The sequence below is a fragment of the Melanotaenia boesemani genome, chromosome 10 (genome assembly GCF_017639745.1).
Source record: "Melanotaenia boesemani isolate fMelBoe1 chromosome 10, fMelBoe1.pri, whole genome shotgun sequence".
NCBI lineage: Eukaryota > Metazoa > Chordata > Actinopteri > Atheriniformes > Melanotaeniidae > Melanotaenia > Melanotaenia boesemani.
Genome location: NC_055691.1, coordinates 33,576,627 through 33,601,391, shown reverse-complemented (window position 1 = coordinate 33,601,391; position 24,765 = coordinate 33,576,627). Strand labels below are relative to the sequence as shown.

At 39.1% G+C, this 24,765-nt stretch overlaps 5 protein-coding genes across 9 annotated transcripts; 2 read left to right on the top strand and 3 right to left on the bottom strand.

The window, feature by feature from the left end:
• Positions 1-147: 147 nt before the first annotated feature.
• Positions 148-5,954, bottom strand: slc15a5 (solute carrier family 15 member 5). 5 transcript variants are annotated; one of them, XM_041996997.1, is made up of 10 exons: positions 3,769-4,554; positions 3,250-3,630; positions 2,841-3,063; positions 2,147-2,316; positions 1,840-2,060; positions 1,562-1,748; positions 1,206-1,394; positions 939-1,070; positions 736-844; positions 148-378 (listed from the first exon to the last, which is right to left on the bottom strand). In XM_041996997.1, the coding sequence occupies exons 2-10, from the start codon at positions 3,575-3,577 to the stop codon at positions 249-251; spliced, it is 1,689 nt and encodes a 562-aa protein (XP_041852931.1). In that variant the 5' UTR covers positions 3,578-3,630; positions 3,769-4,554; the 3' UTR covers positions 148-248. The 5 variants fall into 5 exon arrangements, with proteins under 5 accessions (XP_041852931.1, XP_041852935.1, XP_041852932.1 ...); XM_041997001.1 differs by lacking the exon at positions 3,769-4,554 and adding an exon at positions 5,875-5,954 and having other exon boundaries at positions 149-378; positions 3,250-3,306; XM_041996998.1 differs by lacking the exon at positions 3,769-4,554 and adding an exon at positions 5,357-5,442 and having other exon boundaries at positions 149-378; positions 3,250-3,372.
• On the top strand, positions 5,912-7,759 carry LOC121647494 (coiled-coil domain-containing protein 34-like). The gene is made up of 6 exons (XM_041997004.1): positions 5,912-6,168; positions 6,242-6,386; positions 6,476-6,583; positions 6,678-6,836; positions 6,922-7,051; positions 7,198-7,759. The coding sequence occupies exons 1-6, from the start codon at positions 5,912-5,914 to the stop codon at positions 7,392-7,394; spliced, it is 996 nt and encodes a 331-aa protein (XP_041852938.1). The 3' UTR covers positions 7,395-7,759.
• Positions 7,760-7,855: 96 nt separating this feature from the next.
• On the top strand, positions 7,856-12,205 carry LOC121647495 (ras-related protein Rab-19-like). The gene is made up of 5 exons (XM_041997005.1): positions 7,856-8,044; positions 8,415-8,506; positions 9,050-9,238; positions 9,574-9,757; positions 11,711-12,205. The coding sequence occupies exons 2-5, from the start codon at positions 8,462-8,464 to the stop codon at positions 11,998-12,000; spliced, it is 708 nt and encodes a 235-aa protein (XP_041852939.1). The 5' UTR covers positions 7,856-8,044; positions 8,415-8,461; the 3' UTR covers positions 12,001-12,205.
• Positions 12,206-13,667: 1,462 nt separating this feature from the next.
• hdhd5 (haloacid dehalogenase like hydrolase domain containing 5) lies at positions 13,668-17,423 on the bottom strand. The gene is made up of 8 exons (XM_041997003.1): positions 16,981-17,423; positions 16,403-16,618; positions 16,200-16,312; positions 15,918-16,011; positions 15,806-15,839; positions 15,524-15,698; positions 15,258-15,446; positions 13,668-15,169 (listed from the first exon to the last, which is right to left on the bottom strand). Exons 1-8 carry the CDS (start codon positions 17,089-17,091, stop codon positions 14,749-14,751), a joined length of 1,353 nt encoding a protein of 450 aa, XP_041852937.1. The 5' UTR covers positions 17,092-17,423; the 3' UTR covers positions 13,668-14,748.
• Positions 17,424-18,240: 817 nt separating this feature from the next.
• Positions 18,241-24,450, bottom strand: ccdc77 (coiled-coil domain containing 77). Its single transcript, XM_041998168.1, has 12 exons — positions 24,374-24,450; positions 23,320-23,378; positions 22,497-22,683; positions 22,268-22,410; positions 21,393-21,489; positions 20,774-20,864; positions 20,610-20,698; positions 19,589-19,737; positions 19,163-19,424; positions 18,916-19,041; positions 18,648-18,800; positions 18,241-18,515 (listed from the first exon to the last, which is right to left on the bottom strand). Exons 2-12 carry the CDS (start codon positions 23,352-23,354, stop codon positions 18,369-18,371), a joined length of 1,479 nt encoding a protein of 492 aa, XP_041854102.1. The 5' UTR covers positions 23,355-23,378; positions 24,374-24,450; the 3' UTR covers positions 18,241-18,368.
• Positions 24,451-24,765: the final 315 nt, after the last annotated feature.

Sequence of the window (24,765 nt, the reverse complement as noted above, 5' to 3'; positions counted from 1 at the left end):
TATACATACAGGGCTTGTATGATCAAAACCACAATGAAGTTTAACTTTGACATTAAGTATCTGAAACATATATATATATATATATATATATATACACACACACACACACACACACACATGTGTGCTCAATTTCTATAAAAGCCACAAAAAATACACATTTCATAGATTTGTACAGTTCATCCCAAAACAAATCACCTTCCCTATTTTTGACATTTGCAGCGCCAGCACTGCTGACAGGAGAACGGCGATCATGAAACAGAGTCGATGGAGAGGTGATCTACGGTGTCGTAGAAGCGCAGAGTAGCTTTGTAATGCAGCAGCTTCTCAGTCAGAGTGCTGATGGTCAGGGCTTTACCCTGCACGCTCAGGTCTATATACCTGGACAATGACACGTAAACACACTTAGAGCTTTTTCCCAGCATGCACAGAACATCTGACTTAAGTTAGGATATGATTCTCCAAAAGATCCACTGGCAAAAACTATAAACAAAGATTAGTTTTATAAACTGTGTTTATAACTATAAACACAGTTAGAGAATATTTACTCAAGCCCACAAAGGGTTATTATATATTATTTATATTTATATATATATTTAAGCAAAGAAATTATTTTTGTAAAACAATTACTTAGACCATTACTTTAGGAAGGTGACAATATATTAGACTATATGAGGGGTTTACTAATAGCAGCTTTTATTCTATTTTCTAATCATGTACTTAGAGCTGATATTATACCTGTATGATGCTCTCCAAAACACCAGCGTGTTTATGGCCATCAGTGAGGCCAGAAGGAAGAAGAATCTCTCCAGGTTCCCGTCATGCAGTGTGTTTGGATAGAAATTACCTGTCATAAAGTGTCAGTATAAAAAAAGTTCAGCATCACCATTATTTGGAAAAGAATGAAAAGCATGCAAAACAGTATCTGCATTTAATATAACCTCCAGAGGAAAAGTATGCCAGCTGTATGATGAAGGCGCCTAGAAAACAGCCCCCTCCGTAGGACAGAGTGAGGAAGTGCAGGGAGATCCCTCTGATGTGGCTCGGGGTCAGCTGGAAGGATATGAGAGAACCTGCCAGAGGAAAAGATGGCAGAAGAATAATAATAGAAGGAAGTCTACAATTGTTTCTCATGCATTTGTTCAATATTTTAATTAAATAAATTAGCAATCTTTAGTGAAATATCACCAAGACAACCATCCACTAACATGCAGGGGTGACAAGAGCCTCAGCCACACCAAGTAGGATGTACTGAGGCGCCAGCTGGAAACACGGCATGGATGACACATGCAGAACCTTCCCAGATAAAGTCTGCTCCACCAGGGGGTACAGCTTCCTCTGCAGCTCTGACAAACCTGCCACCAGGACAGACAGACTGGCACACGCATGGCCCAAAGCTGGAAGGGGAGGACGGACAGGGCGGGGTGATGAGAGAAAGAGCTGCAGAATGAGGGTTGTGATTTCAGGAGGAAGGAGGGAGTGAAAGAGACATAGGGACATTTAGGTGAAGGTGTTAAAAGTTATGTGTGGATTAGTGGGAGTGTGCTTGAGTGACAGATGTTACTTATGACTTTTGCAGGTGCCAGAGGAGTTTTCTCCCTGGAAAGGAAGCAGGTGGTCACCAACTCAATCAGTGGGGCCAGGAGCAGCAGAGGTAGGATACTGATGACATTCATGGCACCGATGGGCAGCAGGAGGTCGTTCAGGTGAAGGTTGGAGTTCATCGTCTGTATGTAGTAACCCGAGGGAATCTGTGGCAAACACATCTGTAACTTCTCTGCATAAGAAACAAAAATTTTTATCCTCTGTTTTGGTTTGTCATGAAGTACCTCAGTGACTTGCCTGTGTGATGCAGGCTCTGTACAGCAGCTGCAGCCCATAAAGAGGAAAGAGCTTAATCAGGACTTTGACGTTCTCTACATGTGTTTCGCTGTACCGACCACCGTTGTTTTCTTTCGCCCGATCCAACCAAGACACCACATCTCCGCTCAGGTGGCGATAGTGGAGGCAGCACATCTTTAAAGAGTTCACGAAAACTCCCAGCGTAGTCAGTAATGATCCACCTAAAAGGAATCACAAGAAGAAGAAGAAGTGTGATATCTTTTTTTTTTGGTTTGAGTTCTTGAATGTTTTATCTTTTAAATGCTACCTTTCTTGGGGTTGTAGGTCAGTTTGTTGCGCATCATATGTATGGCGATGAGAGCCAGCAGCACAGAGGTGAAGGGAATAAGGAAGCCCAGGTTTTGGGCCACAGACTGCTGGATGTAAGCAATGCCCAGAAACACCACAGTAGAATTCAGATTCACCAACCAGTAGAACCTAAATGCAATGAAACAAATGTTAAAGTCATCGAAGTACTTCAGTTACTAGAATTAACTTTCCAGCTCTGCAAGAACTACTTACATTTTTGTTCCTATATCATTTTTTTGTCTATTTTGTAGAGATATTTTTACAAGCTAATAAGTTAAATTTGAAGAAACTTGGTGAGGCAAAGTTAATATGAAACAGCAGAAGATGAAACTTCCAAGTTACATTCTTGTTATACAGTAACTGTTTCCCCCTTTTTGCCCAAAGTTACTACATAACATTGATCACATTTTCATCCATAATAAATTATTAATGAACTCATTTTATTTCCATGATATCTGTAATAAAAACACATTATGCATCTGTTAGCTTTAAAATCTCCTAATACACCGAGGTTATGATTAATTTTAAAAAACGTAAATGGTTGTGAAACTTCTTTAAGATGTTATCTACTTAAAGCATTTTAATTGGCTTCCCTGAAGTCTGCTAATTGGCTAATACAGCGAATAGCTTGTCCAGATAGAAGCAACTCTCACCAGTTGAAGAAGGACAGGAGCTGATGTTGGTTGTAGCCCTGCAGGCTGTAGGCCCCCATGGGACAGAGGATGGCCCGGATACCGCCGATGCCCAAGGCAGCAGCCAGGAGACCCGTGTAGAATAAGATCTGCTGCTCTCGAGGTTCCAGCTGGTGAGTCATGTGATGAGTGTTGATATAGAAATCTTCAAAAGGGAATGCCACCACAGGCAGCATGGCTGTGCCTAAAGTAGAGCAAATGTACAGAAGTAGGTCATGGAGGTATCTAACAGCAGCAAGATGGTTGTATACTGGCTAAAAAATTAACAGAAATTAGCATGTACATGGCAAAAATATTAAAAATAATACACTCATTTTCACAGTTTTCTTGCATTGCACTGTCAACCATAATGAAACAGACTGTCCCTTACCAAAGAAATGAAGAAGAGCGCACAAATAGAGCACCTTCGTCCGTCCTATGCAGGTTTCTGCAAACCACCCAACCAGAACAGGGGTCAGGGTGCTGGCTCCTATGAAGCACAGGTTGACTGTTGCTGCCAAGTAGTTGTCATAGCCCAGCTTAACCGTGCAGAAAAGAATCATGTTACATACAATCCCAAAGAAAGTGAACCTTTCACACAGCTCGACAAGCAGTACACAGACAATAACTTGGAGCTTCTTGCGAGACTTTCTTGGAGGCTTCTGGTCCACAGGAGGGGTCTGGGAGAGTCGTCGCGCTTGGCTTCTACCTTCTGGCATTCTCTGAAATTTTCCTGCCAACACACCACCCAGCCAGCGAGGTGGCTGCTGGGCTGATGTCGGGTGTCAGTACTGAACCAGGCAGCTCTGAAAGAGAACTTCTGCTCTTGTGGGACTCAAGCACCAGGAATCCCACAAGTTAGTGTGACTGTGGAGTTGGACTACAGACACGTAGGACCAGACTCACCCACCTGCATTCTGCTGTTACTGGTGACTGATAATCCTGCATCATTGTGTTACTCAGAGCTGTGGACACTTTACTGGAATCTGACACATTATCAGGGAGGAGACTGGAAGGTATTTAGAGAGCATCCCAAAAATGGTTTTAGAATTATGAACAAAGAGCCTTGTGGATTTTTTCACTGAATTATAAAATATTTCATCCACTAAAATATATCATCAAAGCTCCATTATCACAAAGTGATCAGTCAGATTTCCAGGAAATGTGTAGGATTTACATCTCCTCCAGCCTGCATCACTTGGCCCTCTTTTGTTAGGGGAGTTTGTGTCCAAACTTAACTTTAAGATCAGAAATCGTTTAGTTTATGTTGATGTTGCATGTTTTTTTTCATACATTGGGATTATCCAGTCACTTAATTATTAAACTTCATTATAGTTTCTAAAACATATATTTTATTAATTTTGTGACAATGATTAAATTAAATGTGTAAAATAAAATAACCATCAGTGAAAACTGTTAAATTAATCAATATTCACATTTAGGATATTAATGCACTTGAAATTCTGTCATCTCATTGTAGGAAATACTTAAGCAGTCAGTAAAAGATTTTGGCACTTAGTGATCTATAAACTGACAATTACAGAGTAAACTTTACTCAAATCTAGAGAACTGGTTGGTTTATGGATGTAAGGGAAAATAGTAAAGTCAAGAAGAGTCTAATATCAAGTGTTTCTACTGAGCCACTGAATCAGTTAATTACACCACATTTACTGTCACTTGGCTGTTTAATGTTGACCCTTTAACAGCAAAAAAAGTATATATATATATATATATATATATATATATATATATATATATATATATATATATAGCCTACATCCGAGAACCCCACAGAAACTGTTTTCAATAACGGTGGTTTGAATATTAAAATGCAATAAAATAAAAGGCAAAGGCAAATTTATTTGTATAGCACATTTCATGTACAAGACAATTCAAAGTGCTTTACATAAATCATTACAGCAGGGTGCAGAAAGCAATACAAGTGCATTAAAAAATTAAATAAGAAATAAAGAAAGAAAGAAAGAACCAAAGAAATGCAATTAATTAAATAAAAGCAGAAGGAATATGCTAAAATAAAATAGATAAAATGCAAGAAATAAAGTTAAAGACAATAGTAAAACATGATTCCAGCTTAAAAGAACCAGATGTAGATTTTGACTTCTAAATAAAAACTATTGAAATGCAGCAGAGAATAAGAGGCTCCCTTAGATTCAGCACTAACACTCAAATAATCTGGGCTGTGTGGGTCATTGCAAACACTCTCAACATGTCTCACCTTGCTGTTAAAGCTGCCCCTCAATATACAAGCTCATTTTGGATTGCCTCCACCTGATGGCAATTAGACAGGTGGTGTTAAGTGGGAGTGAGACAGAGTGCATATGTAGGTTAAATTCAACTATCTATCTATCTATCTATCTATCTATCTATCTATCTATCTATCTATCTATCTATCTATCTAAACTAGTATAAACTGGTATTCATCATATAATTGAGATGTAATATAATGATCATTAACAGAGTAATTATAATTTGCCTACCTACATATTTTGTGAATATACAATCTTCAATTATAAGAAATTGTAAGAGATTATAAAAGAAATTTAACATTTACTATGCGTCACCATGGTTACAGAAAGAGCGTCTGTAAGCGCTTGGGGGCGTGGTGTATCATGGGAAAAAAAGTTGTTGTTAAATCAGTTCCAGCTCTTTCCGTTAAACTGAACACTAGAAAGGAAGACAAGCACAAGGGCTAAACTTTCCTGTCTCACAAAGGTAAAGAGTATTAATCAAAAACACATTCGCAGTTCTCTTTAAAGTTTCGCGTAGCGCATACAACAAACTTTTAGCATCTAAAGTAATGTATAGCACGTAAAACATAGGCATGCTAATGCTAAAGTTAGCTAACTAGCTAGTGTCAGCGTTATACGGCTGACTGCAAAAACTATCTTCGTCCACGTTGAGAACCGAAAATTTGGACATTTTTTGACACATTTCTATAACACCGATCGCGCAAGAATCACCTGAACAAACATTGTTGATAAAACTTTTATCTTACTCCTTGTGTGTGTTCCGTCTTAGACAATCGACCAGCAATGTCTGAAGAGAGGATGCCCAACTGCCCTGCCTCTGCGTCCAAGGGCTTCAGCTCGACTCCCATAAAGAGCCAGGGGAAAACCACATCCAAGGGTCTAGATGACGATGTTGTATCTGACGACGAAGACACTTTTTCTCTACTTTCTCCCATTTACCATGACAGTTTTGATAGTGATGAAGAGGAGCTGGAGCTTCCAGCTCAGCGGACTTTATCGAGGCAGAGTGACGACTCACGGCCCTGCAAATCACCTGTCAGGTACGGGTGGGTTTTTAAAACATACTTTTTGATTTTTGGTATGGGGCATTGCCTCAATGTGTATATTTTATAGGTGCGAGCTACCTAAAACGCCTTTGGGGAAGATGTCCAGTCCAGCCATGCAACCTGCAGACTCCCCTTCTCTTAGTGCATGGCAAATGTGGCTGTTGAACAAAGCCAAAGAGGATCGTCTGAAACTGGAAAAGAAAGCAGAAGAGGTAAGAAATTATTACTCTTTTTGTTGCATTTTTAATTGGTGTATCCCTTTTGATTAATAGACAATAATTTTCTTTGTCCAATTACTTAGGAACGCTTACTCAGAGAAAAGAAAGAACAGCAGGAAAGGGAGCGAGAGAAGAAAAAGGTTGTCATGGGAGAGAAGATTCAAGAATGGCTTCAAATTAAAAGAGAACAGGTAAAGAAATAAAGAAAGAAATATTGGTTTAAATACATTTTTAATATTGTGCAACAGTGACTCGTTTTCCTTCTTTTCTTCCTTGTAATCAAAGGAAAGGCAACAACAAGTTGTAAAACTAAGGAAGGAGGAGGAGGAGATGCAGAGGCAGCAAGAGAAGCAGAGGGAGATTAAACAGAAAGCTCAGCACAAGTATCGAGACTGGCTGCAGAAGAAGAACGAAGAAAAAATGGAAAGGGAAAAGACGGAGAAAGTAAAGTGACTCTTATAGTCTCTTTTTTAAATTTCCAAAGCATTTAGAAAAACAGATTATAAAAATGTTTTTTAAAATCTGACAGGAGGAAGCGGCCCTGAAGGAGGATCTGGAAAAGGAGCGCCGCAGGAGGGCAGAAGTGAAGTTTAAGGAGTGGCTGGTGAAAGCCAATGAAAAAAGCAGAACTAGCTCCAGATCACCTTGCTACCCCACAAGTAAAGTCATCAGAGAATTATTAGCTGACACCATATCACTTCACCAAACCTGCACACTGAGTTTTTCATTAAGAGTAAAAATAAAACTAACACTGCGTTTGATATTTGTTTGTCACCATCGTAATGGTTGTTTTTTTTTTCTCCAGGTCCCTACGACAAAGCGTACCCAGCACCCAGTTTCTACAATCCAATCCCCTGGAAACCTATTCACATCCCACCTCCCGAAACATCCCCAAACCAAACCAAGAAGCCTCAGAAACAGAGAAAAAGCCAGACAAGTTCCTGTTCTTCATTTAGGTCGAGAAACACCGTGACCGCAGCACATTTGCTCCAGAGGAGATGACAGAGCAGCTCCATGTCTACGGCAGTGATCCTGTAGCTTAGAGACAATGATTCCACTGTGACTCATCAATATCTAATCAGCTCCTGAGCTGAGATTCTGCTGAGTCACTGAATGATTTTTGTAGTGGTGAAGATGCTCCACTGTACATTTTGTAACGCATTAGAACAAATTAGTTTGTAACAAGATATGCCTGAAAGATATCTTCAAGAGATGTTTACATTTTATTTCTGATACTTGAGCTTGCTTTCATACCACAATGATGTCAACTTTAAATGCTGGCTGTGTTAAAACCTGGAAAACGCGTTTCCATTATGCTGTAAATTTGAATCAGTTTTGTATTTGGATAAAAAAAATTTGCAATCAAAGTTGTTTTTCAACTCTCGTCTATTTTCACCATCGAGTGGTCAAAAAAAACTACAAGGAACTGCTTTTAACAAGGCAGTGGCCACACAACAGAAAGAACGTGGCTGGTGGTCACAGACCCGGTTTGCTCAAGTGCCCCTCACACTCACATATTGTTCTGTGCCCAGCTGTGTCTTGTTCTTCTGTGGGCTGAGATGACGACAGAAACGAGTGTGGGGGTGGAGAGAGAGGAACTGATTCAGACCAGTATGCTCATTCTCTGTTAGCATCTCACTGTGAAGCCGGAGGTAAATCCTTTCAGTTACTCTATGCTCAAATAACCATGTTTAGATAATGTTTTTTATTCTGCTGTGTTTTGGTTGGACTTTCCCCCCACAGTTAACCCCTGTCAATATCACATGCTGTGGAATGTGTTAGTTGATAGTTGTCTAGTAAATGGCTTAAGATGGGATGGTTTAAGCTGTTGGCACAGTGGCTTTTGCATATCTGTAATCCATGCTTTTTCAATTCAGTTTGCCCCCAAGTTTTCAGCTCTTTGTGTTTATCTGATGTCTGGCAGTATGGAAAGGTTAAACAAGTTAATCATACAACGAAACACTGGGCCTCTTATAGTAAATTACGTTTCAGGTCATTGACTTTTATGTCTGCCTCTTCCAGGTACTGGATCCTGTTATAAAGACGGAATACGAAACCAATATCCCAAGATGCAGTGGTGCAGGTGGGCTGGGAGATCACACCTGCCAAGACAGGTAGGTGTGTCTGTAACTACACCAGAATCTAAGTAACTGGAAGAGAGGTGTAGTGGGCACAGTGCTGGTCTAAAGGGCAGAAGTTCAGACTTGAGTGTAGACATGAAGAACGCGGCTGATTGTAGAGATATTCATCATGAAGAAACCGCTTCTGGATTCTGATTATATTTTTTAGAAAGGATGGGATTATTAAGATAAATTCATTATTATTCTCTCATGTTTCCCCATTAGAGCCCTTAAATGGGGTTGAAATGATGAGAAACAAGCTGTTGAACTGGATTTGACAGTGAAATGTTTAGTTGTTTTCTATCTTTTCCAATCGGAATAGGAAACATGGACCCAGGACCACACTCCTTGTTTTGTTACGGCTCATGCAAACTTGCTTTTCCTATTTCTCTCACAAGGTCGTGACTGTCGTGTCTGTAAATAGTCACAGTTATTATTGACACAACTTAGAAGGAACCAGTTCAGTTGCATGGAGGTGCAGAGGTGTTGTTGAGCTTTTTCTTTCAACCTCTGTTCATTTTTATTTCCACCATGCAGTCTGCAGAGCTGGAGATTGAGGACTCTTTCGACTTTCTTTTTAAAATCATCCTGGTTGGGGATTCAAATGTTGGGAAAACCTGCATGGTGCAGAGTTTCAAGACTGGCATTTTCATTGAGAAGCAGCAAAACACCATCGGGGTCGACTTCACCGTTCGCACTCTGAATATTGACGGCAAAAAGGTGAAGGTAGGCTGACTCATTTCTAACACTCATTTACATTTAGTTTCATTTACAATGAGTGAGTATAGGTCGATCACAGCTGGTTGTACTGACACGTTTACACATGGATGTCATAAAACAGTTTTTTTTTCTCCGTGGAGAATTTGTTGGATGTGTTTTACATGAAATAATGTCTTTACTTGTATCAGCTAATCAGTCTTTTCTTTCCAGAGGAGTGTTTGCCTTGTTTTAATGATACTTGTGTGTTAGCTTTATAGGTGTGTTAGTTTACATGCATACATGCATCTTATAACCCACATTTTGTAATCAGTTAACCCATATTTGTGTTATGTGCTGTGCAGCTGCAGGTGTGGGACACTGCTGGACAAGAGCGTTTCCGAACCATAACTCAGAGCTACTACCGCAGTGCCCACGGAGCGATGGTGGCCTACGACATCAGCCGACGCAGCACATTTGAATCTGTTCCCCACTGGATCAGGGAGGTGGAGCAGTATGGAGCTGCCAGTGTGGTGCTTATACTCATCGGTATGTTGAATGAAAGCAGGCTGGATCTTTTGTGTTTGTCTATAAACCCCAAAACATCTAACTGCAGTGGGCTGACGTCACTGTAAAAGCAAATGAAAAGTAAAGTGTATATTACAGCTTTGTGTTCTTGAAGAGAGACAGATAAATAAAGGTGAGAGCATTTGCACTGAGCAAATGTGCTTTTTAATCATCCTTTTTTGAAAGAAATTTTAGGATAGATAAACGTGGCCTGGTTTTCCATGTATTATTCATTCATCTTTGCAGCATGTTGAGTGAGAATGACATGAGCAGCAAACTTAATTACACTTGAAAACTGAACATGAAGTGAAATTGCTTGTATGACCCATTGTTGTGTTTAAATTGATAAATTTCAGCTATTTTGCTCATTTAAGTTTTAAAGGATTAAGTCTTTGTGGCCTTGTGGGTTAAACCTGTTGTGATGGAAGATCGGCACCTTTTAATACAGTTGTGCCAAAAAACACACTGCCTGGCAAAAAAAACAAAACAAAGGAAACTCACACTAATTTGCCTTAATTCCAGCAGCTTCCCTCTGGCATTGTTTCAATAAGCTTCTGTAATGTCACGAGATTTATTTCCATCCAGTGTTGCATTAATTTTTCACCTAGTTTTGTATTAATAATGGAGAGTCCAACCACTGCGCAAAGCCTTCTTCACAGTTCAGTTCTGGACCATCCCTGTGTGAAAATGATCTCCTGTCCACTGAACCACTCTTTAACAATTAGAGCCCCATAAATCCTGTCATCTTGGAATATGCCCGTGCCATTGGAGCAGATGGAATAACCTGCTCATTCAGTATATTCAGGTAGCAGCTGATCATATTCTTTGGACGTATAATGTTGCTGAACCTAGACCTGAACCTGGACCTGACCAACTGCAGCAACCTCAGATCATAGACTGTCCCCACAGGCTTGTACAGTAAGCATGATGGCTGCATCACTTCATCTTAGTCTCTTCTTACTCTGATACTCCATCACTCTGGAACAGGATAAATCTGGACTCATCAGACCACATGACCTTCTTCCATGGCTCCAGAGTCCAGTCTTTATGCTCCCTAGAAACCTGAAGCCTTTTTCTCCAGTTAGCCTCACTGATTAGTGCTTTTCTTATGGCTACACAGCTGTTCAGTCCCTTAAGTTCCTTCACATTGTTTATGTGGAAATGTTCTTCCTCTCACTATTAAACATAGTCCTGAGTTCTACTGCTGTTTTTCTTCCATTTGATTTAATCCAACATTTAAGTGATCACCACCATTCAGGATGTTTTTCTGGTCATTTTTCTTCCTGGAAGACGATGGTTCCCCACTATCCTTCCCTTTTTTAATAACCCAGTTTGTCGTTTTTGTTTTCTCTACCTGATGTAAATCAAGTAGAGTTGAACTATAACTCTTTTCCAGTCACTTTGACCCCTCAAAGCACTTTACACTACATATCCCATTCACACACATTCGCGCCCTGATAGGTACATCCGTAGGCAACATGGGGTTTAAGTGTCTTGCCTTCCGGTTGGAAGATGAGCTACAGCAGCCCCAATGAGCATAATTTACAACTCATTTCTTAAACAGACTAATATCTTTTCCATGACCATAGGATGTGTCTTTCCATGTGGTTGTTTAAGAAATAAGAAGCTGCTCATTGCATCAGTTGGGGTTAAATAATGATGATAACCCTTCTAACTCCATAATCAGCGGTTTCCCTTCAGATAAAAGTTCTGCTTTTTCAGATGTACTAATTTAATACCTTTCTTGTAACATAAAATAAGCAAAAAGTGTTAATTGGAGAAAGGAATTTTTTTCCAGGGTGTCAGATGAAAAACTTTATTAAGAAAGTGTCACACAATGGTTATTTAAAACAGCTCTGCTGCAAAACCTTTTTGCAGATGTCTGTTATCCCTTCTGTTTCACCACTTTCCATTCTACTTTGATCTCCCCTACAGGTAATAAGTCGGACCTCCATGCTCAGAGACAAGTGCTATTCGAGGATGCATGCACTCTGGCGGAAAACAATAGTGTTCTGGCTGCTCTAGAAACTTCTGCTAAGGAGGCACAGAACGTGGAGGCTGCCTTCATCCTCATGGCCCGTGAGCTGGTGGCGCGCAACAGCATGGCCATCACAGACGAGGCCTCTCAGATCTCTCCACAATTCAACTACAGTTTCTCTCAGGGGATAAATACAGTATTTACGCCTGAACACCAAAGGCGGTGTGAAGGCATAATGAAATGCTAGCATTTCTTCTTCTTTGCTTTTCCAGTTCTGACCACCAATGACTCACACTTTTGGTGGGAACATGCACAAAAAGTCATGTATGAAGAAAAAAATGGACTCATCAACGATGCCTGAGTCCTGAAACTCAACCTTACAAATCTTTATGAAATTTGGTAACAAGTCAAATGGAAAAAAAAAAAAAATCTCTTGGAGCCATTTTTCAAAACTAACAGGAAGTCGGCCATTTTTAATTAATGTGTGATTTTGTGCCTTACATTTGAACAAACACCTACACATTTTATCATATCACTTTGAAACTTGGTCATGATGAGTATCTCTTCTGATTAAAACCTGTTGAAAACTTTTTGTTAAAGGGTGCGGCTGTGGCAGCTGCTTAATGTTGATGTTTCACCATCTTGCAGGATGTCTTCAGATCTGTGTCTACCAAATGTCACCGGTTTGACAGGTGCCCTCCTGGACACGTTCATCTCCAGCCTCGCCCACTACCAACAGGAAGTTTCTTTACTTTCACTCTAATATCTTTACAAGTCAATCAAACATGTTCCTTTCATCTGATCATGATTGATATGATGCTTCAATTTACACAATGTCATTATTCCAATGGCTTTCCGTACAAGGTCAATCATGCTCCATGAAACAGGAAGTAGCTGTAAATTAGTTCTCACTCAGTTAGAGCACCACCTAGTGGCTATATGTTGTCACCAGGTGACCTGAGGAACCATGTTGTCTGTGGAGAAAGATATTTTTCATTTTCAATACTGAGAATATCACATATTGTTTCAAACATTTCTAATATGGTGAAGCTCACATGCAAATAAGTCTGCCTTCCAGCTTACCTCAGAGTACTTAAACCCTCAGAAGTGTTTGTTGCAGCTCTCGAAACGAAAAGAAAAAATGCATTCATAATATAAAAGCTGATCACACTCATACAGTTTTCACTGATCCTCTAAATTCTGTGTCACCTACTTAATCAGGCGTGGCATAAACCTTAAAGACATTTTCTGTCAGGAGGGTGTCCACCACAGGAGGCAGGAAGGCTGGAGGTTCACCACCCTGGACAGTGATGGTAGACACGGGTCAGATAGAATGGGAAGCTCCATTTTTTAACGTAAGAAATGTTCATTTGTGAAATGAAGCCATTTGGGAAGTCTGAGGAACAGAAGTATTACAATGAATACATGATGATAAATTGTATTCATGCATTAAAAAATATTTAAGATATTTAGGAGTTGTACAATACATTACAGTACTCCCCACACACTGGTGTTGATACGCTGACATGAAGTACGTGTATTATGTACCTCTTGCTTGTGAGGTTTAACTTGAGCGAGTATTTTCAAATCAAACATGTTGTGCACTTACTACAAATCAAAGAAAAGCAACATTTAACTTTAAATGCAGTTCTCACAAACACCAGCTAACTGTAGCAACAAGTGAGGGACATGACGACTTCAGTCCCAAAATAAAAGTTATCTCTCCAGCAACACAAGTAAAAACACATTATACAAAATCTTAATACTATGATGAAAGTGTTGGTGCAGAACGGGCCACAGCAGGCAAGTATTCATCACAATCTTAACCTTACCTGCATGTGATGGGTTATTCCACCAGGAATAAAAGTCTTTTTAAGGACAAAAAATGAATGTTGTATTGTGGGTGAGAAAAAAAAAGGTTTATACTTGTTTTATTGTCAGTATTTAAACAGAAGGACGGATTTTTAAAACAGTTTTAAACTATTAAATGCATTCTGTAATATTCCTCAAGGGTTAAGTGATAACATGTGATGTACCAAAACAGCAAAGACTTCACTGGAATTTGTGTTTTTCCATCTTTTTTAATTGTTCTTTCCTACTTGGTGGCTTTTACAGTACATTCCCAGAGCTCCACAGTTACAAGTAAGATGAGCTATCAAAGAAAACTGCTGCATCTGTCTTTAAGTCAGATACATAAACACAGAAAAACTCTATTTTTACCACTTGATAGAAAAATAGAACTTAATTTTTTTCTCTGGAGACTCTTAAAATGTAATTTAGTCTATTTCACAAATAGATTGCACTGTATAAGAACTAGGCAGGTAGTTTAATCTCTTGAACATTAGTAGTTATGCTGGCTTAAAAACAAAGCAAGCAGGAATATAACAGCAGTAAAAACTACTAAACTCCCTCAGAAGGCATTTTCAAGGTAAGATGACAGATCATCATGCATAAAATAAAATCTACTATCCCCTGAATAATAACTGCTTTTGTCACAGAGCAGCGTTTGAGCCTTGTTTAGAGCTCTGTGTGAACATGAACACTGTTCACAGGTGTAAATGTGCTACAGTTAAACATCTTATGAATATGAATGCAGCATCATGTGTACCTGTGTAACTACAAATGTATTTAATAATTCATGTATGCTGCAAAAGGACTAGAGATTTGCTGTGGTGTCTAAAAATGCAGACTCTTCACACTGAGTCCTTAACCACGTGCACTTTAGTTACATAAAAAAAATGTTATTCTTGAAAAAATATACATGTTAAACCTCTGGCAGACTAGCCTGCACATAACCGTCATATCTTTAGTATTAAAACTGCACATTAATGCTTTTTTGTAGGTGATTCTAATCCATCCCACAGTAACAGCAACATGTTGTTTCTGTAATAATTGAGGACATAAAAAAAGAGAAAAACACTCGAAACCTTCACTGTTATCAGTTAAATTTAGACTACGTAGCTGTGAGGTGAAGCCAGAGTTTGTGAAACTCATCCTACTCTAGAGGCCAGCCTTCCTGCTCGAACACCATCTCCACCGCCTCCTTTACATCCTGCACCACGAAGGAGGGCTGCGTGAGGTTGGGGTCAAAACGGAAGTCCCTGTGACCATGAAAGATGCGTTGTTCGGTGACTGTTTGCGCTGGGTCCAAGGGCAGCTCCTCCTGGTCTCGGCTGTACACTCCTGTGCACACCAGGATGGAGCTGCACCCCTCAGGCAGGTCCGTCTGTGATCCATACCCGCCTGTTGCTCCACCAAATTCTGCAGATGTCATTTTAGGGGTGTCATCAATGGCTTCTGCAATGGGATCTACTCCTATGCTGCTTTTAGCCTGCCTTTGAGGCTTGGTGTGTTTAGCTGCCTGGAGGTAGCGATTGTAGAGGTTGGCACCGTAAATGTCGGCCATGGGGTTATCACTGTAAAAACACATCCAAAACAACTTTTGAAACCAGCAAAAAAACAAACAAGATGCTTTGAAAGTGTTAAATCCAGACAGCAACTCACCCTATGGCATACAGCCTCTTAACAGGTGTGGTCCATCCAAGTTTCTCAGCCTGCTGTTTGACCAGCAGCTCAGCATAATTATAAGTCACCACACTTGGTTTTCCAATCAGTGCCTCGTACTTCAGCTCATAACCCGTGACCTTCTTGTACAAACTCTCTAAGCACACCAGGAACATACCGTGGCCAAATCTGCAACACATAAAATATTTAAAGTATGAGCACCTATACTGCTAAATGATGTATCAGAGCATTATGAACATACGTACCTCGGATTCTTCGCCTCTGCCATCCACAGCAGGTCCATGTTACAGGCCAGGACAGGGATGTGAGGGTATTGTGATGAGTTCCAGGTTTTGCCTGGATTTCCGCTGGTTAGAAGAACATCAACAATAAGCTGGAGATTGGTTTCCCATCTGATTGGCTCTCCAAATAAAATAACAGCTGTAGAATAATATAAAAGAGATTAAATATAAAAATAGCTACATAATACACTATACATAGTAAAGAATTATATATATTTATGTGTGTTGGCTGTTTGTGAAACCTACCATCTATTGGACGTAAACCTTTAGTGGGTGGAATCTGTAACACATTGTTCACAATAAGAACAACGCCTAATTCATCCCTACAAACACAGACTGGTTTAGTTATTCTACTTACACTGTCTTTAGGCCTTCTGTTGTGATCCACAACATCTAGGACAGGGTATGCATCTCTGAGCATATCTATGGTAACGATATTCTCAAAGCCCAGACTGGCGTTTGATGGGTTAAAGAAAAAAATCTGTGAAACCCTTTTAAGCAGCAAAAGCAAAGACTGAATACTGATAACAAAGTGGAGCATGAACAAAAACACGCTGAATAAACAGAACGTGTGCACTCAGCTTAGGTCAACATCCAAAATGAGTTTAGAAACCAATGTTCGTCAGTTAAGACAGGATACTTGTGAGCGACTTCCTCGACAGGACCCTGTCCTGAGACCAGCATACACATTTTGTGAAACTGGGTAAACATTCGTAAAGGACTGTGGGACAGCACCACCTGGTCTGGGGACACCTGAGATAAGCAGAGCAAATGACTGATTACAAAGGAAACAAACACAAGACAAAGCAGGCTGATAGTGATTAGAAAGTGGTTTTAGCTTACCTCCACCTCTAACAGATGCGACAGATGTTCAGCTTTGGTCTGCCTCATGCAGTTTCCGGCATTGGTGACAAACACAACTGGTACCTTGTACTTCCCATTGCGGTCCACCAGGTTCCTGAAGCATTGCTTGGCTGCGGGGATCGGTGTCCTGCCTCGGACCAGCACACCATCAATATCAAAGAGTAGCCCAAAGGAACTGGGACCACCAGGAGGGACCTGGGCCATAGAGTAGAAATGCCAGGGTGAGGTTGTTCATTAACTTGTTGCCATTGAACCATCTGAGCTGTCTCTGCGATCTCATCATTCTAGTGGTGCTGAACTCATGAGACTTTGTTCTCACAGCTGCTCATAAAAAGTGCACAATAAATAGTTTTATTGGAGTAGATTACTCAGTGAAGATAGTAAATACAAAGGACATAAATGTGGTAATCATAGCTGTTCAGTGATTAATGTTAGCATTGTGTTTTTCTGACCTGCTAATAGTTAATTCCCATTTAATACTGAAAAGGTCAAACACGGAGGTAAATCACTACTACTAACACTTCCTGTTATTATATGTTAACAAAGCACTAACTTACATTACAATAATTTCTTGAGTTGGAAGACAAGTTGTTTGCTTGTTTTGCTGCTCCTTCACAGCTCGATTTCAGCAGTTGCCAACAACTTTTAAAAGCCCTTAATCTCTGCATGTTTTCAGGCACTTGTATGGAAAACGCCCGGCGAGTAAACGGCAACAGACACTGCGGCGCTAGCTTTAAGCTAATAATATAACTGGAGACTTAGCAAAAACGACAGCTGAGAAAATCGCTAAACATATCTCCGTGAGACTCAATGCTTAACTCTCCTGGTTGTGTAGTAGCCTCCATTCAACTGCAGGTACTAACCACACGAGCTAATGACAGTCCGGGCGCATGCGCACAGTAGCAACTGGAGCGCATCTAGTTGACGTCACATCTTACTCACCGGAAACATGCGCGCGTTTCACTTCTGTGGAATTGAAACTGCTTTCAAGACATTTTGGCTAAATTTTAAGTTCTGGAGGAAAAGGCGTCACAAAAAAGTAAATAATAATAAACTGTAAAACTTCAAAGAGAAAAGTGATGATTTTTAGGAATTTCATTTTTTTTATGATTTTAAACATTTTAGAAATTTAACAAAACAAAAAGTAATATGCTGTCATTTTTTTCTGATCAAAATACTTGAAATTATGCAAATTGCATATATGTATTTCATTTTCTAGTTCGGGATTTCTTATATGCAGTTTTTTTCATTTCACTTTATGCTACGATAAATAGAAAAATGTTTACTGCAGTCATGGTATATATTTAACATTTTTAGGCAGAAAATAAAGTGAGACATTAGTTTGCCATAGTTTTCAGAATGAGCCAAATTAATATAACTCATGTTCCAAGAACACAATGAAATAATTTATGCATTTTGCATATATATGATCAGTGAAAAATATTTATAGTTAAAGTTTAATTATTTAGTCCCAGCTACCATTATGTTTTGAAAAACCAAGTAGACATTTAAGATTTATAATATATATATTGCATAATAATGACATATACAAAGATTAGACACAACAAAATCCACTGAAAATGGGTGACTTCACATTACTGCAGAAGAACCCAAGTTCCCTTGGAAAAAGGCAGCAGCCCTCCCCAGCAGGACGGTGTCCCACCACCTCATAAAAACAGCTCGGGCATCTTGACCTGGCTTCTAAACCAGTTCGACTGAGCATCCAGTGGGACAAGCCAGATCCGTGGGGGTGAAACCACCCCATAACCCATGAGATCCCTTGACTGATATAATAAAAACAAAAGTCCATCTGCTGATTTAAAGTAATTTAAGCAGAAAACCTTTATTGGTTTGAAGTAAAAAATATCAATAACATTCAGTTTACATGTCACTAACAAACGCAAAAAACATAGAAAACAATACACGGTGCGTTCAAGTACTTTCTTCAACTAAATCTCAGCTCATTTTCTAGTCCATAGATTTTAGCCTTCAGTGCCATCAGTTCTCCCTGAACCTTTTTCGTCCTGGTGTTGGTCTGACGGACCTCGTGCAGAATGGCCAAGTCCTGGTTGGGCCCAATATTCAAAGTGACCTAAAGAATAAAGAGTATCTTAGTGAATACAAACACAAAGTAAATAGGTTTAATTAATTTTTAATTTCTAATTCAAATCAAGAGACTAGTTATTTCACCACTGCACCAAGTGAGACTTATCCGTCTTCTTACCTTGAGGAGCTGTTTTTCTACATCTTTGAGTTTCTGTCTGAGGTGTTTCAGGTCTGTCTTGAAGCCCTCCACCTCCATAGCCCTCCTCTTTTCTAAAGCCTCATAACGCTGAGTCATCAGCTGAAGACGTTTGGCCATTTTGTCTGAACGCTCCTGTACATATAATAGAAATAAGTATCATTAAGAAAAAAAAATCTAAAAATTCGTATTCATCAATCAAAAGTTGTGCATGTGGATGTCACATGAGAAAACTGTAAATAAGAGAAACCTTGAATATTTCCCTGCCAACATCTCCTTCCTCCCTGATCTGGGACAGTTCTGTCTCCAGGGTAATACACTGCTCTCTGAACATCTCAGCCAGACAATGAGCTTGCTTCAGATCCTCCTGCACTGCCTGATAAAACAATTTAAAGAAAAAAGAAAAACCATAAATGCTGCAGCAACTATACTGCTCAGTAAAACCGAATCATAAATAATTGAGTATAATTGGGCTATAAGTGACATAAATATGGTACCTTTAACTCTTCCTTGTGTGGTTGCTCTAACTGTGGCAGGGGCCTGGGGTGGGGAAGGGTTGTGCTGGTGCTGGGCTGCCACGTTCTCCCCTGCTCAGCGCTGGCAGACCCGGCCTTTCTCAGGCGGTTGTGGCAGGAGTCCAGCTCCCTCAGCAGCCGATCCTTTTCAACCATCCAGCTCTTCTCGTTGGTCCGAGTGTCAAACTTTAGCTGTAAGAAATCTTTGGTGCTCTCAAGCAGCAAGTTCTGAGTCCGCTGGAGCCTGACAAGACAACAGGGGTACGTCAGCTCCTGAAAAGCCAGCCAGTGTAGTCTCACTTTCATAATGTGACTGAATTCAGACCCATGTTTTACAAACAGAATAGAAATGCTGAAAGTGTTTCACACGATGAGCTGGAGGTGAACCGACATCATAAAAAGACTCACTTGTCAGTCAGAGAGGTGATGCGCTCCTGGTCTTTTTGCCGCTGTGCCTGAGCCTCTTCTGTTTTAATCCTTCGATCCTCCAGTAGAGCCTCTGCCTGCTCTTTGGCCAAACGGGTCTGTTCCTCCATCTGAGTCTGCAGCGCCTCCACCTGGAAACACGAAAGATGGAAGGATTCTGTAACTGTGCCTACAGTCACAGCAACAAAGTCTGTAGTGCTTATTTCTCTGGTCATGAAAACACTTGAGAAGTAGTCAGGGATGAGATCTTGAATGAAACACTGGAGAAATTAAACCAACTCCAGTTAGGGCAGGTAGGTAGGCTGTAGGATCCCAACCTCATAAAGTCAGGGTCATTTGGATAGTTTTAAAAACTGCATGCTTGCTTTTTATGGACTTTGCTCTGCATTAACTGTATCCAACTGTAACATTGCTCCTGGTCTTTTATCTTGGCTCTCGGATTTTTCTAACCAAACAGATCCCAGAAAGTAAGCGGGAATGGTGTTTTATCAGACATAAGTTATCTTCTACCTGCTCCCCTCAGGGATGTGTCATTTCAGTGCTTTTATTCGTCTTATATACCAGTGAGTGTCAGAGCCATCACGGTTATATTTATCTCTTCTTAATAAAAACCCCGATCACGGCCCGGTTGAGGATGACTTTGTTTCTTGCTGTAGAAACTCTTTTACATAAGACATAGCTAGGCTATATAAAACTTTTTTTATTAGCTAATATTTATTATAAAAGTTTTTGCACTGCTAGGAAAATATGGACAAATTTGTGAAAGTATCAACGGGAAACTGATGATGAATTAGCCACAGACATTTCACCTACCAAAAGAAGAAAAGAAATGATGAGGCATATCTTGTTATTGTTGTATTATTGTTGTTGTTATTATTATATACTGATGGTGTGCATGATTGTCTGTACAACAAGGTAGCACCTATGTTTATGGCTTTTGTATCATCATACGTCTTTACATTACTTTTTGTTTTTAGACGATTATCTGAAAAAAGAAACGTACCTGTAGCAACAGAGTCTGGTTATCGTTCTTGTATTGCTCCAAGCTCTCTCTGCTTAATCCAGCAGCTGATTTGGTTCTCCTGCTGCTCTCTGTTCAAACAGCAAAGTGGAATCATCGTTATTTATTAATAAAGTTTTAGTTGAACACAAATGTTGTTTTCCAACCTTTCACAGTCGCTGCTGGTTTTAACTTTGTTGGCCTGAGACTGAGATTTTCCTCAAATAAGGACTCTGGGCGTCTCTGTGTGACGGTGACCTGAAATCCCAGAAATCATGTCTTTAAAGCATATTTAACCCATTTCTATTAACACCACAGAGAAAATTTAAATGTGAATAAAGTCAAAGTCTTCTTAATGTATAAATAAAGGACAAGAATAAATAAATAAACCTGCACTTAGTATGTTTTAGATTGGAAGTATATACTGCTACTTACAATATTTTCATTTACTAACTTACTTTACTTTTAAAAACAATGTTGAAAATCACAATTTAATAGCTAGTGCTACTATTATTTTACACATAATTTGTCAAAGTGTGGAATTAAAGTATAATATTAAGAAAACTTCAACTCTTAAATAGACTTTATCAATCCCCAAGATAAATTATAAATAATTCAACAAAATGATAAAAGATAGCAAATAAAGTTCAATAATAATACAGTTATATATATATATATATATATATATATATATATATATATATATATATATATATATATATATATATATATATAAATATATAAATATCTGTTGTAGGAAAAGCCCATGATGACGTGAGAAAGCACCTTGTGAGGAGGTTCCCTGTGAAAATAAGTTATCTCTCCCGCATCAGGACCAATGAGACCAAGAAGATGTTGGATTTTCTTCCTGTCCTCCAACTCCCTGCAAAATAGTTACTACATTGTTAGATATTTTTATGCTCAATAAGCAGTGGAAATGAACACATTCAGAAGAAATACTAAACAAAACAAATAAAAACAGTAAAACTGCCCATTTAAGCCCTTCACTATTAGCCACGAAAGAAACTCGAACGACCACTTTGCCACTTACCAAAGGGAAGGTAACTACTCAGAACTGCTTGAAGAGCAAAAAATAAGGGCAAAAATAAGAATAATGTACAACAGAGTATTGAGGGAAACTTTGTTTTACATTTCTGATCTTATGCTCTGCTGTACAAAAGGCAGAACACCAGATAAAGTTTGATGGCTGATGATTCATTGGCACACAGTTGCTGACTCGGTCAAGCAAAGACACATTTTCATGAAGGTTTGTGGACACCCGTTCCCACTGCGTTTCATGGGTTAAGCTGCAGCCCAGTGTGGCTGGCACTTGAAAGCACACATAAGTAGCATAAGGAATGGTTTCAGATAGATATCTAAGACTCTCTTTGCTGAAAAACAAAGAAAAAAGAAGCCCTTTGATGTGTTGAGAGCAGGTTTATTTCTTAATGCTTTAAATGATCAGAATAATAAGTGGAAATAAAATACAGAAAGTCCAATAGCAGTAAGTCAGACAAAAAAATCAGCCCACTAGTATGAACAACCTTTAAAGGTTTTCAGTGCAGCCATTTGAATCATCAGATCAAAAATAAACAAATAAAAACAGAAGTGAATCTCACAACAAGGAGTATGAAAGTATAATTATGGTCCAGTGCACCTACCTGATTTTCAGTCTGTCATTTTCAGCATAAAGCCGCAGAGACTGCTCTCTCTCTTGGAAAAGGTAAACCTGCATGTCACTCAGAGCGTTCTGAAGCTCTGCGATCTCTCCTTCTCGCTGTCGTACCTCCCACTGCAGCTTATGCTGAAAGGGCATGCACAACAAGGATCTGTTAAAGAAACTACCACACAGCTTAAACTCACTAGCATACAATAACACCAAACTCTCACCTGGTCCTCTGAGATGCATTTATACTTCTCCAACATCTTCAGGAGCTCCTCATGCTCACTATCATACTGAGCGATCTTCTGTCTGTAGAACTCCAGCAGCTCCCTGGAAGGACGCAGGTATGCCAGACGCTCCTGGATGGGAGGAAGTGGGGAGTCGGGCTCCTTGCCTGGGGTACGTGTGATTGTTCTTTAGGATAAGAAAGAAGAAGAAAAAAAACTTCATGATTAAGATGACAATATGCACATCTAGGTAATGAACAGTCTCTGCTGACTCTTCAGACTCTTATCCTTAAGAGTTATGATATGAACATTTAACTCTGTGGACATGTGCTGTAGTCTGCAATAAAGTTTAGACATATTAAGTTTAGGTCAGGCTTCAAAGGATTCACACACAGAGATGGACACTCTCCCTGGTGCAATAACCTCATCTTCATCTGTAGTGTAATAATTTCAACTGATATTCTATACAAGCCATTTCTAGCTCTTTTGTCTTATTTATCTTTATTTTATCTTATTTATCTGTGTTTACTTTTTTTTTTTACTTATTTTGCTCTTTCGTACCTGTGTGCTTATTTACCTGCTTATTCTATTGTGCTGCTGGAATTTTGAATTTCCTGAGGGAGTTATCCCACGGGATTAATAAAGTTAAGTCTAAGTCTAAGTCTCTTCAGGTTGTCCAAAGAATGTAATAACAGGGGACAAAGGAAATTACATTTAAAGACAACACATCTGAGACATTGTTTGTTAAAGCAACAGAGAGCACATTATTCTTGCAGACAGAGAAAAAACAAATAAATTTCCTGTGTTAACTAAATTTTCTTACCTGTGTGGTGTTGCATGTTTTGTTGGAGATCCCATCCCAGCACATAACCCTAAAAACAACTATAGAAGACAACAGACTTCTTGTTATGTATAGACACAAGAAAATAAATTTTTATTTGTGTTTAGAACGGAAAAAAATCCTTATAGAAATTCACATCTTTTCCCGAGCCAACTGTGTAAAAAAAAGCACAAAAACAAATAAATGTGTGTAAATTTAGACAGCAGTTTCCATCTATGCAAGAATATTAACACGGACCAAGCTGTCCATCATAATGGATCATCATGGATCGTTAAACTCTTCTTTCTTATCTTTGCCTCTCAAATATACATGTGTCTATTATTAGTTTTATACGGCATTATGCATTATAATCTTCCATTATTCACAATAAAAACCTAATTAAGAGATGTTGGACATAAAAATAAATCAGTTCATTTAGTCAAATGCAAAGCCTAATGTTATTAAATAATTATTTAGTGTGGAATCAATGCAACAGAATACATGACAGAGGAGATTATTTAGTTTATGTAGTTCTTTAAAAACTTCCAACTTTTCTCTATAATAGTAACAGGTATAGAACACTAAGGGGGCAGGAGTGTCTACACTGGTTTTTTAGATGGTGCAAATTATAAATTGATGCACCTTTGAGGGTCAAATTTGAGGAAACATTAAAAGAAACGTTTTTAGGGGTGATTTGGTTTTCATGTGACCGTTGGTATGGCTTGGGCGGCAGGGGGAGCGGGACGTCTAAAAAATGTCCACAACCACACTACATGTTTGTCTGTTTTCTTTTTAACACACACTTAGCCCACAGTCCACCCACACTCACTGGCACTCATGACAATGACGCTGTATTAATCATTTAAGAGGAAGAAACTGAGAAAACGAGAGAGCAGTTTGATTGTTCTTCCGAAGGAAATCTGTTTTCATTGTTGAAAAGCTAATACGAATTTAGCTAAACAAACTATAAAAAAAACAGTACATAAAAGGTGCAAACAAAAAAGCATTGGCACGCATATCCTGGGGACTTTAACGCACAAAACCAAAATTTACATACCTGTAGAACTGTTCTCAAAGTCTGAGCTCTTCAGATGCGCTGTTATTTTTTTGAAACCCGGAAGTGACGCCTTTGTCTTCTTCGTGGGGAACTCAGTAGCGGAAGTTGCTTTTGTCACTTAGCGGCATCTACAGCGGAGACTGTAATAAGATTATCAACACTTGTTATGAATGTCCTTAATTATTATTTTTATTTTAATTTAATTTAATTTTTGCAAAAGTAGTTTAAGGAGGGTTTTTTTGTATGAAAATTATGTAATTCCCGACTAACTATAGAAAATGTCATCAAGTTTACAAAGAAACAAACGTTAAACGTTAGTCCCTTCAAAATATAAATATGTAAATCAAGTTTTCAGGAGAAAATAAATACAAAGTAAGCTAAAAGAAGCATAT